General features: G+C 47.4%; 2 protein-coding genes across 6 annotated transcripts in view; one reads left to right on the top strand and one right to left on the bottom strand.

Annotated features, from left to right (window-relative positions):
* The window catches only part of SLCO2B1 (solute carrier organic anion transporter family member 2B1), a 103,960-nt gene extending 102,072 nt beyond the window's left edge, over positions 1-1,888 (top strand). For all 5 annotated transcript variants that reach the window (XM_044287035.1, XM_044287037.1, XM_044287032.1 and 2 more), the window contains exon 15: positions 8-1,888. In XM_044287035.1, the coding sequence (XP_044142970.1) occupies positions 8-194 (187 nt within the window). In that variant the 3' untranslated portion in view covers positions 195-1,888. The remainder of the gene's footprint in view (positions 1-7) is intronic.
* A 2,861-nt stretch (positions 1,889-4,749) lies between these two features.
* On the bottom strand, positions 4,750-7,065 carry LOC122933123. Its single transcript, XM_044287914.1, has 2 exons — positions 6,946-7,065; positions 4,750-6,257 (listed from the first exon to the last, which is right to left on the bottom strand). The coding sequence occupies exons 1-2, from the start codon at positions 7,025-7,027 to the stop codon at positions 4,750-4,752; spliced, it is 1,590 nt and encodes a 529-aa protein (XP_044143849.1). The 5' UTR covers positions 7,028-7,065.
* Positions 7,066-12,868: the final 5,803 nt, after the last annotated feature.

Raw genomic sequence — 12,868 nt, 5'->3', positions numbered from 1 at the left:
TCCACAGGTACATCGGCTTGCAGATTCTCTTCAAAATAGGAGCTTTGATCTTCTTTATAGCTCTTTTCTGTGTGATACGTCACAAAGACAAGATCAAGGTCGAGGATGAAAAAAAACCAGAGACACACAAGTTAAATGAAAAGCAGGAAAATCTTAAAGTTGTCCCGAGCCGGGAGCATGAGATGGCTGCGTAGATCACCGTTGTATATGGGGATGTTTTCTTCATCTGATAGAGTATTGGCCGTGTCTTTATTGTGCCCTCTAAACAGGGGACCTTCAATATACTTTTAGGAGAGGTTCTCAAGGAATATTTCATCTTCACACACAACATTGACCAGCAATCCCTCGTTCTACCTGCAAACGAAGACTGAGCCATTTTAATTTACAAACCTATAAAGCTATCAAAAACATTGTACAGAAAAGGACTTGTCCATGGAGCAAAGTTTATGATAAAGCTGATAGAAAAAACATTGGAAAATGACGCAGCTCTGATCTACTGCCACCACCCTCTGCCTAAGGTTGTCATAAGTTTCCTTCCCTTTTTCTATTTCCAATCATTGCCCAATAACATATGTTTCTTCTCCGACAGAGCTGGAAAGTATGTTTGGTGATTCACCCACATGCGTCAAACTTGGTCGTGGATTAGGAGTAGACAGGAATTCCTTACCAAGAACATAAACTTGAGTTCAAGCTATTTTTTTCAAACAAGTTGTGAAACCAAAGGCCTAAAAGCAATAAAAAAAGATTGTAAATACAAGGACAGTAATATTCTTATACATCTTTTATATAAAATGAAATACTTGGGTTTAAGTTGAAGTAACTTGTTCTACAATTTATAAAAAAGAAACCTTCAGCTGCCATCCTAACTCAACTTGACCTTAATTTGTTCTATATTCCATTGGGGAAAAAAAAAAAATTTACCATCAGCTGCTGTCCTAACTCCAGTGGGCCTCCACGATATATATATATATATATATATATATATATATGTCCATCCATTAAGGCCACTTAACTTTCAGTTGCTATTTTAGCTCTATGAATCTTCACCTTCAGCTGCTATCCTGGCGCCAGTTGGCCTTTATTTACTCTACATTCCATAAAAGAAACTTCACATTCAGCTGCTGTCCTACATGCAGTTGGCCTCTACTTGCTCTATGTTCAATTAAGGAAACTTCTCCTTCAGTTGCTCTCTTAGCTCCAGTTGGCCTCTGAGTGCTAAATATACCATTAAGAAAATTTCACTTTTAACTAATATTCAAGCTCCTTTTGGACTTTGTTTACTATGCATTCCGTAAAAGAAACTTCACGTTCAGCTGCTGTCCTACCTCCAGTTGGCCTTAACTTGCTGTATGCTCCATTAAGGATACCTTACTTTCAGCTGCTATTCTAGACACCCTTGGCCTCTACTTGCTGTACTTTCTATAAAGAAACTTTACTTTCTGCTGCTGTCCTACCTCTAGTTGGCCTTATTGTTCCATTATGGAAACTTCATGTTCAGCTGCTATCCTAGCTCCAGTTGACCTCTACTTGCTTTATATACCATTAAGGAACTTTATCTTCAGCTTCTGTGGCAGTTGGCTATTTGTACTACATTCCATAAAATAAACTTTACCTTGCGGTGCTATTCTAGCTTCAATTGGCCTTTACTTGCTCTTCATTCCATAAATTAAGCTTTACTTTCAGCTGCTAGCCTAACTTCAATTGGCCTCTGCTTGCTCTATATACCATGAAGGAAACTTTATCTTCTGCTGCCATTCTAGCTCCAGTTGGCCTTTACTTGCTTTACATTCCATAAAGGAAAATTTACTTTCAGCTGCTATCCTACTGTTAATCAATGTGTCTTTACTTTTGCTCTACATTCCATAAAATAAACTTCAGCTTGAGTTGCTATTCTGGATCAGTTTTTTCTCCTACTTGCTCTCTGTAACTTTCAATAATTTCACCTTCCGCTGCTGTCCTAGCTCTAGTTGTCCTTACCGCTCTTGACCAGTGATGGTTTGAACCTACCCTTAGCTTTATTTTTCCATATATACTAGAATATTAGCAAACAAGCGATGTAGTTGATAAAGGGAGAACATCATGATCCACCATTCCTACAAGGATGATCGGAAGCATAACTTAAAGCTCCTGGGTCCCAATGAAAAAGGGACCCCAACTACAATTCGCCATTTTGTGCTTTCTTTTCTTCACAGAGAGTCTTATGAAGAAAGGACCAGGTGTGACTGCACCCTGAGGATGATATTAAGGACCAAACAGGCATTGTGTATTCCTGTCATGGGATAAGATGTGTCATAAAGTGAACTATTACAAATAGAAGGGTTCCATTTTTATTTTTGGGGCTCCTTATTGGTCTATATCTCTGTCAAAGTAGCACAATTTTTCTTAAAATGTGTCTTTTTTATAGAAACACTGTCACTTTTTTAGAGATCTCATCTCTTTTGTATTTGTTATTCTGTAATATTAAGTAACAAGTTCCATGATTTACCTTTTCAAGGTCTTTTATGCTTCCTGGCCTCACTATGTTGTTCTTGATCAATAATTGTAAAGTTCTATGCAATATCTACAGCACTTTATGGACTCATGGTAGTAATTTTCAGGCCTATAAATCAGGGAACGAGTTCCATACAGGTCATGGAAAACTGAATGAATATCTTATGTTATGTACAGACACTGTAGGTGGTTGTCCACCAGTACAGACCCATAGGTCAGATGATAAGGTGTCTTCTGGCACTTAGATCCTTGCTGTGATGGTGTACTACCATCTCAATCAGGGTCTGGTCTATCATATCCATAATCCTAAAGGGATATTTGAAACTTCCTTGTATGTTATCAGGCAATGTAAATGCTCATAGTCAATAAAACCATCTCGATTTTATCACCAGTTCCATCTCCTTCTTATCTACCACACATGGTCCACCTGTGAAACTAGACTGAAGTTTTGCCTTGTGTGGTCAATTTTTGAGATGTTTGGGTAAACAGTATCTGGTGACCTTGGATGCCAACTGGTAACATTCAGTTTTGTGTGGTAAACTCAATCACAGGAATGCACAGGTCGTGTTGTGTCACAGATTTGCATCTTGTCAGATTAATACGTGATAGAACTCATAATCCATGCCAGTAAGCTGAATGGAGAGTCAATCCTGCAGAATAGAGAGTACAGCTCTGGAGTATAATACAGGATGTAACTCAGGATCAGTACAGGATAATTAATGTATGTACACAGTGACTGCACCAGCAGAATAGTGAGTGCAGCTCTGGAGTATAATACAGGATGTAACTAAATGATTTTCCTATTTCATGACGTAAAGTCATAGTTTTATTAAAGACACGGAGGCGAGTATTGCTATCTCCTTCTTTACTTTCCACCAATAGCAGCAAAGAAGAAATTTACATAATCATAACAATAAAGGATCCACCCCTCTCAGATCCTATAATAAGCAGTGTCCTCTTAGTAACTTCCTCTTTCTTTGGAACCGAAACACCAACTTCATAACCGGAACTGGAACCGAAACCGGAAACCGGAACTGGACCCGAGAATGATAAACAACCGGTCCATCACGCCGTAGAACTCAAGCCAACATGGCTAACACCTCCGGAAACCGGGAGCAACGCAGAAGCCCATACTTCGTGGAACCTTCAACCTGAAACAAAGCAAATAATATAGCCAGTGTAAGAGGCAGGCAAAAATTGAACAAAAACCGACCCAGGAAACGGTCGTACATTATAAGGTCGCTGAAAACAGAACCATAAACAGTCAGCAATACAACTATGCAAGTATACGTAATAAATAACCAGAATCGACAATGTAAACAGTCCAACAAATTAAAACCACAAAAGGGCGGGCAGGAACAACCCAGGGCGGGCAATACTCGCCTCCGTGTCTTTAATAAAACTATGACTTTACGTCATGAAATAGGAAAATCATTTAGTTTTACCTCAAGACACGGAGGCTCATATTGCAAGTTCAAAGCTGATCAATAATCGACGAAAACACATGAGGGGGCGGACGAAAATAAAATTCTCTGAACGTTGCGGCCGTAGACCAGTCAGCCAAGCGCAAAATGTCCTCCAAACGAGCCCCCGAAACGGCCAGGGCAGTGGCAGCCGCGCCCCTGGCCGAATGAGCGGTAAAGACCGCCGTATCAATCCCAGACAGGGACATGACCCACTTCATCCAACGCGCCAACGTGGGACTAGACACCGGGCCAAAAGGATGGCGGATGGAGAGGAACAGTTGCGGAACGTCCGCAGAGCGGTGAGTCCTAGTACGCGACTCATACTCCCGCAAACAGGCTACCGGACAGAGCGCCGGGGAAGACGGGAAACAGGGATAAGAGACAGACCGAATATTAGTCTTAGTGCGCCGCGTAATGTTAAACGTGACGCCCTCGGGAGAAAAGGACCTAGCGTCATGATCCAAAGCCCTGACATCGGAAACCCTCTTACAAGAAATGAGACAAAAGAGGGTCAACAACTTGGCAGACAGTTGCCGGAGAGAAAGAGCCGCGTTCTCAGGCCACGCAGAGAGAAAAGAGAGGACCAGGGAAACGTCCCACGTAGTGGTGAAGCGAGGCCGAGGAGGCCGAGCCAAGCGCGATCCACGTAGCAGGCGTGACACCGAAGGGTGTTGACCCGCCGGAACGCCATCAAAACCCTGATGAGTCGAAGAAATCGCTGAACGGAACAAATTAATGGTCCGATAAGCCTTTCCCGCCTCAAAAAGGGATGTAAGGAACTGCAGCAAATGGGTCACAGGCGCCGAAACGGGATCAAGGTTCCGTTCCACGCACCAGCTAACCCAAGCTCCCCAAGCTGCCCGGTAAGATTTTCGGGTGCCGGGAGCCCAAGCGTTGTCCAGGAGGCGTCTAGTTGCCTCCGAAATGCCTGCGACCTCTCCGGGAGTCCGGAGATCCGGCACGCCAGGAGCTGAAGGGAGCCGTCGAGCAGCAGGGGGTGAGGAGCACCCAGAGGGCCCTGGAGGAGATCCGTCCGACCCGGAAGGAGGAGAGGCACGTCCGTCAGGAGTTCCAGGAGAACCGGGTACCATGCTTGAGTTCCCCAGAAGGGGATCACCACCACCAACTCCGCAACCTGACGACGAACCTGCAGCAGCATCCTCGGGATCATGGCGAAAGGAGGAAACGCGTATTGCAGAGCCGAAGACCAGTCCTGAAGGAACGCATCCACCGCCTCCGCCTCCGGATCCGGGCGCCAGCTGAAGAACCTGGGAAGGTGAGTATTGAGCCGTGACGCGAAGAGGTCCACGGCGCAAGGGCCCCAGGTATCCGAGATCGTGGAGAACATCTCCGGCGCTAGCCTCCAGTCGCTGCCGTCCGTGAAGCAGCGGGAACTCCGATCCGCCCGGACGTTGTGTAGACCCGGAAGGTACTCCGCCTGCACCATGATGTCCCTGGAGAGACAGTAGGACAAAAACTCCTTCGCCAGTCGCGCCAAGGTAGCCGACTGGGTGCCGCCCAGGTGATTGACATAGCGGACCGCCGACACATTGTCCATACGTAATCGGATGCAGGCATGCGCCATGCCATTGGAGAAACTGCGGATGGCAAACGAGCCCGCCAGGAGTTCCAGAGCGTTGATGTGAAGATGGCTCTCGGCCTCCGACCACCGACCCCCGGTGGAGACACCTTCGCAGTGGGCACCCCAGCCCAGGAGACTCGCGTCCGACTCTATCGTGAATTCCGGTTGAAATCCGAAGATCGCTCTGCCGTTCCAGGCTTCCAAGTTGTCTAACCACCAACGAAGTTCCTCCCGAGCCTCCTGATCCAGAACCACCATGTCCGCGAACAAGGCCCCGGAACGAAGGTGAGCAATCTTCAGGCGCTGAAGGGCCCGATAATGGAGGGGGGCTGGAAACACCGCCTGGATGGAGGAGGCCAACAGGCCAATAATGCGAGCCAGGTGACGCAGGGACAGGGACGACGCTGAAAGGGCATGTCTCAATTCCTTGCGGATCGTCCGCAATTTCTCTGACGGGAGACTGAGAGATTCCGCAACAGAGTCCACCGTGAAGCCCAGGAATTCCATCCGTCGAGACGGCGTGAGGCAGGACTTCTCGGGGTTCAGTAGAAAACCAAGAGCCGAAAGGAGGTCCGACGTCCATTGAAGGTGCCGAAGCAGCGCCGCCTGACATTGATGCATAATGAGGATGTCGTCCAGATAGATGACTAGACGTACACCCCGACTCCGCAGCCAGGCAACGACCGGACGCAGGAGCTTGGTAAAGCACCATGGCGCCGAAGAAAGGCCGAACGGGAGGCAAGTGAAGCGCCACACTTCGCCCTTCCACAAGAAGCGCAGGAGATCCCTGGACGAAGCGGCTATCGGGACCGTCAGATAGGCATCTTTGAGGTCCAGTTTCACCATCCAGTCCCCTGGGATCAGTAAGTCCCGAAGGAGGTGAATACCCTCCATCTTGAAGTGGCGGTAGCGCACCACAGAGTTCAGGGCCCGGAGATTTATAACCGGACGCATTTGTCCACCTTTCTTCTGAACTAGGAAGATGTTGCTGAGCACGCCCCTCGGGGCGGAAGGGGCCCTCTCTATCGCCCTCTTTTGAAAAAGGGAAAACAGCTCTAAGTCCACGAGCTCTCTGTTTGGTGGGGCTAGGGGAAGTGGTGGGGGAGAAGGAATGAGGTTCGGTGAACCCGTGAGCTCTATGTGGAACCCCTGTACAGTGGTCAGAACCCACGGGTCTGATGTAATGCTGGACCAAACGTGGAAACAAAGACGGAGTCTGCCCCCTACACAAGGAACCAAAGAAGCCCCCACTGGGGGAAGACTTACCGAAGGACTTTCGGAAATTGGGATTTCCCCGGACAGACCTCGAACGCCATTGGCCGCCTCTGGCCGGAAAGAACGGAGGAGGATTCCTTTGGTCCTGGAAGGGCGGTCTTTGATTGAAGGAGCCTCTGCCCGAGCTGCGGGCCTGGAAACTGGAGCGGCCGGACAGACGGCCCCTACTACTGCCGGCCCTAGTGGAGACCCGTCCCTGAAAGACCCTTCTCATGGAGGACTGGGCCTTGTCCAGGGCGGTAAATGCCCCTACGTATCTGCTGAGGTCCTTAATAAAGGAATCCCCGAACAGCAGACCCTGAGCATCCCTTCATGACTCAGTGAGTGCCAGGTTGGCCAATTTCGGGTCAATTTTAAACAAAATGGCTTTACGCCGTTCAATGGCCAGGGAGGAGTTTGTGCTGCCCGCGATACAAATGGCCCTCTGTATCCAGCCAGTAAGCTCCTCCGGATCTATCGGAGAGCCGTCCGCTCTGGCCGATTCGGCCATCTCAAAAATTTTGGCGAGGGGGCCAAAGATGTCAAGGAGTTTATCCTGACAACTCCTAATTGCGGAATCTAACCCCTTGCGGGGGTTCCAGCCGGTTTTAGCCAAGAACTGGGTCATCTTTGGATCCACAGATGGCGTATCACAGACCTTGTTGGGGATCAATGGTCTGGGGCATTCAGCTCGGAGCTTGCTGCGCGCCTCTTTGCTAAGAGGACGGCGCACCCAATGTTCCAGGTAATCGCTCACATGAGCCACTGGCAGCCACTCCGCCGACCTAGGGTGGTGGAGGGAATCAGGATCAAATAATGGGATGCCTGAGGGGTCCACCAGGGTAGAAACCGTGTTAGGGGCAGTGGCGGAGGCGCCCACGGACCCAGAGGTGGAAGGCCTAGGGCCAGCATCATCTGGAAATTCAGATTCCATCTCCCCTTCAGATTGGCCGCTTGCCTCCGCATAAGCCTCCATATCAGATTCTACATCCGAATCTATACCATCAGTTTGTGCTCTAGCACATTTCCACTTTCGCGTCCGTTCTGCCTGACGCGGCAAGGCTCTTTTGCGCGATCTAAGCGCGCTATCATGGGTGGCTTGAATCACACCAGTCAAGGTCTCCTGGGCAGGAGGTTCAATGGTAGGCTGCGGGTTAGTGAGTACAGGCAACTGAGTAGAGGGGCCAGGGGCATGGGCAGCTAGGGCCTGAGAGATGGTTTGGGATATCATAGAAGACATGGATCCCATTGCCTCAATAATAGCACTAGACACTGAGCGTTGTAGCTCCAGGGCCTGTGCGCTAGTAGTTGGTAAGCCGGGATCCCCAGCAGATGGGGGGGGATTAGGCCCAGCAGGAGAGCGGTCAAAAGACATATTAGGAGTTTATTTAAAGCTACTAAAGTGGCAGACAACCTAACTGGCAGATGCCTGATATATTAGGGGTCACTAAGACCGAGGAGGTGGGTACCTAAAGAGGGGTTAGTCACCCCAAGCGCCGCAGAGCAGGAGCCGAACCGGAGCCGAGCGACAGACGTGCACGGCAGAAAACTCCGAAATCCCGCGAGAGGACGGGCGGGAGTTCCCAAAATGGCCGCCGAGATCCCGCGAGATCTCGGAGCCGCGGGAAACCAAGCGCAAGCTGCCGCCGAAACCTAGAGCGCCGGGAACCAGCGGGGCGGAATCGGCGCAGAGGATGAAGGTAGGGAGGAAGGAGGAGAGGCGCAGAGCGCCTCCCAAGTAAAACGGAGCGAAAATTTGAATAAAAACACGGTGGTTGAGGCAAGGATAGGATGGGGAAAAAAGGAGGGGGCACCCCCAAACGAAAAACCCAATAGGCGCAGGGGATTACAGGTGACAAGGAAGCAACTAGCCCAAAACTAGGGGAATGATAAAACCTGGCAAAGGGCAGAGACTATGAATAATAGACAAGCCCTAAGCAACACAGGGTAATGAAATACAGGCATCATACATGCAAAATTACCACATGAAACACAGAATCACTTATCTTTGGTGGAGCAGCAAAGAAAGAGGAAGTTACTAAGAGGACACTGCTTATTATAGGATCTGAGAGGGGAGGGTCCTTTATTGTTATGATTATGTAAATGTCTTCTTTGCTGCTATTGGTGGAAAGTAAAGAAGGAGATAGCAATATGAGCCTCCGTGTCTTGAGGTAAAACTCAGGATCAGTACAGGATATGTAATGTATGTACACAGTGACTGCACCAGAAGAATAGTGAGTGCAGCTCTGGAGTATAATACGGGATGTAAGTTAGGACCAGTACAGGATAAGTAATGTATGTACACAGTGACTGCACCAGCAGAATAGTGAGTGCAGCTCTGGAGTATAATACAGGATGTAACTCAGGATCAGTACAGGATATGTAATGTATGTACACAGTGACTGCACCAGCAGAATAGTGAGTGCAGCTCTGGAGTATAATACAGGATGTAACTCAGGATCAGTACAGGATAAGTAATGTATGTACACAGTGACTGCACCAGCAGAATAGTGAGTGCAGCTCTGGAGTATAATACAGGATGTAACTTACAATATTATTTTTCTTGACCAGGTTGAGAAGTTGTTCTTCAGAATTATACAGTTGGGTAGATTTAGATGTGACAAAAAAAAAAAGAAGACATTTCGTTGACTATAACATAAAAGAAAATAAGAATAATGTGATCCTCATTGGAGAAATGATGCTTGTGACGGATACCACTCCTCGTGCCCGCTTGACGTCACCTACAGTACAGACCAAATGTTTGGACACACCTTCTCATTCAAAGAGTTTTCTTTATTTTCATGACTATGGAAATTGTAGATTCACACTGAAGGCATCAAAACTATGAATCCACACATGTGGAATTATATACATAACAAAAAAGTGTGAAACAACTGAAAATATGTCATATTCTAGGTTCTTCAAAGTAGCCACCTTTTGCTTTGATTACTGCTTTGCACACTCTTGGCATTCTCTTGATGAGCTTCAAGAGGTAGTCACCTGAAATGGTCTTCCAACAGTCTTGAAGGAGTTCCCAGAGATGCTTAGCACTTGTTGGCCCTTTTGCCTTCACTCTGTGGTCCAGCTCACCCCAAACCATCTCGATTGGGTTCAGGTCCGGTGACTGTGGAGGCCAGGTCATCTGGCGCAGCACCCCATCACTCTCCTTCATGGTCAAATAGCCCTTACACAGCCTGGAGGTGTGTTTGGGGTCATTGTCCTGTTGAAAAATAAATGATGGTCCAACTAAACGCAAACCGGATGGAATAGCATGCCGCTGCAAGATGCTGTGGTAGCCATGCAGGTTCAGTATGCCTTCAATTTTGAATAAATCCCCAACAGTGTCACCAGCAAAGCCCCCCCCACACCATCACACCTCCTCCTCCATGCTTCACGGTGGAAACCAGGCATGCCGACTCGTTTTTCTTTACTTAGCTACTTTTTTCTTGCCATAATACAAATTCTAACAGTCTATTCAGTAGGACTATCAGCTGTGTATCCACCTGACTTCTCCACAACGCAACTGATGGTCCCAACCCTATTTATAAGGCAAGAAATCCCACTTATTAAACCTGACAGGGCACACCTGTGAAGTGAAAACCATTTCAGGTGACTACCTCTTGAAGCTCATCAAGAGAATGCCAAGAGTGTGCAAACCAGTAATCAAAGCAAAAGGTGGCTACTTTGAAGAACCTAGAATATGACATATTTTCAGTTGTTTCACACTTTTTTGTTATGTATATAATTCCACATGTGTTAATTCATAGTTTTGATGCCTTCAGTGTGAATCTACACTTTCCATAGTCATGAAAATAAAGAAAACACTTTGAATGAGAAGCTGTGTCCAAACTTTTGGTCTGTACTGTACGTTGAGCTCACCTGACACAGTATGGTCTCTTGTTGCGCCCTCCAGAGGAGCGGGTAAGGTCAGCTTGGTACAGTTTACAGAAAGGCAACAAGCTGAGAGGGCATTTTCACTGCCGCAGTGAAAACAGCGCCTCCCCAGCCCGGGAAATCTGCCACCATCTTCTCGTTTGATATAAGCCCGGTCCACTAACGGGATTATATAAGGTGAGAAACCAACCTGCGGTAGCTTATAACTAGGTCGAAACACGACTCGTGATAGAGATACAAGACAGCACAAGATTAATTATATATTTAATCGCCTTAAGGGCACACTAGATATAACACTATACACACAGAATATATACAATGGTCTGAGGTTACAGATACAGGTGATATAGGTACAAGAGGGTTAAGCAGAGCAAAAGTCAGTTACCGGGTAGATGAAAGTTTCTTTGGGTTATGAGGTGGAATAGTCCTTGGCTGCAGTCATGGGGGGGGGGGGGGCAGTGATGTCAGCTGGTTCCCTGACTCTCCAAACACATTGGCACGATGTGACTACCTTCAGAAAAGACACCGCCCGCTGGCTTGCATGGGCTTATAACCTGTAGCTGGCTGCGCCCCGCTTCTGGGAAGGGTCCACCCCTCCTTCTCTGGTGCAAATGACTCATAAAACCCCTTAGGGCTCATAGCCCCAGACTAGAATGTCGCAGGAAGATGGTTCCGGGCCCAATTGATCCGCCTGGGTTCCGGCTACAACTAGAGTCCAAGCATGGTACCGTTATTTGGTTTCTGTGGGGAGATATGTATATCTCCCCTCCCGGGCATCCTAGCCTCAAGGCAGGACCCCAGAAGATGTTTGGCTTTGCCCCAGGATCACAAAAAGATAACCGAATTATGCCTGCGATGGACGGACAATTCATCAGTCCTTATAAAATGTAGGTGCCAACATGTCTGGGAGGTATCTGGGAGACCTCCTGCTGGGGTTTTTCCTGCAGGATTAGCTTGCCTCCAACCTGGCTGGTTGAGGTGTGACTTTATCCACCTGGGGCCTCCTTGAAGCCTGGACCCCTGGGGCTTCCTCCCTTGCTAGCTGACATAAGATGGCTAGGGGGGTGAGAACACATTTTGCATGTACACTGACTGTACAGAAGGTGAATCAAATGACAATCAGGGCTGCCAATAAATGATAATCCATGTCCCTCACAATGATAATGAAATCTATGGGTCTTATGAGTGAGCCTCACTTTCTAGTTCTACTGGTACCACCATGACAGGCTCTGTGAATCTGGTCTCCTATTCTATGGTCAGTGTTACATTCAGGACAATCCCTTGTAGGATATTTCTATTGTCTGAGGGAAACGGCGGTCATCATCATAACCACGGATCAAGGAGTGTGGGGTTCCACGGCAAACATTGTGTCTCTGCCTTTTCATTTAAGGAGACGCTGCCGCCTTATGTTCCCCAAGTGATAACAATTCTGAAACATCTTGTCCTATAACCCTATGTGGTGATTAGGGATGAGCGAATTTCATGTTATGAAGTTCATTTGCGCTTCGTTTGGTGGTAAAAGCAGAATTGCGTTATGGATTCCGTTACCACATAGAATAGAATTGCGATATGGTCTGTGGTAACGGAATCTATAACGCAATTCTGCTTTTACCACCAAATGAAGAGCAAACGCATTTCAAAATATGAAATTCGCTCATCTCTAGTGGTGATGTTCCTATATTATTCCTAATGGAACTTTATAACTGCATTAGCATCTGGTTTATAAACGAATTAGTGACCGGGTGTTACCTTTTGGACGTTTGTCCCTGTGTAGTCGGCCACTGGCAGCTCTTGTTGGATAGTGTCAGACTCTGCTAGGACACCCCCTCCCCCTCCCTAATTGGTAATATTCTCTTGTACAGAACTACTAGCAGGAATAATAGAGGAATGGTAAGAGTATCCAGAATTATTACATGGGGAATGCAGACAACTCCTCTCCAAGCACTTACCCTCCTCATGGTCTTGAAAAGTGATGCCATCTATTATTAGCTTGCTGTCACACCTTTCAGGGGAGGATGAGTGTGATCCTTCATTGCCCATAGTCCTGCTCAAACATCCAAAGACCTTGTTACAATGTATCAGCGTTAGGGATGAGCGAACTCGAACTGTATAGTTCGGGTTCGTACCGAATTTTGGGGTGTCCGTGACACGGACCCGAACCCGGACATTTTCGTAAAAGTCC

The sequence above is a fragment of the Bufo gargarizans genome, chromosome 3 (assembly GCF_014858855.1).
Source record: "Bufo gargarizans isolate SCDJY-AF-19 chromosome 3, ASM1485885v1, whole genome shotgun sequence".
Classification (NCBI taxonomy): domain Eukaryota; kingdom Metazoa; phylum Chordata; class Amphibia; order Anura; family Bufonidae; genus Bufo; species Bufo gargarizans.
The sequence above is the reverse complement of the archived record's forward strand: the minus strand, read 5'-3'. Positions and strand labels throughout refer to the sequence as shown.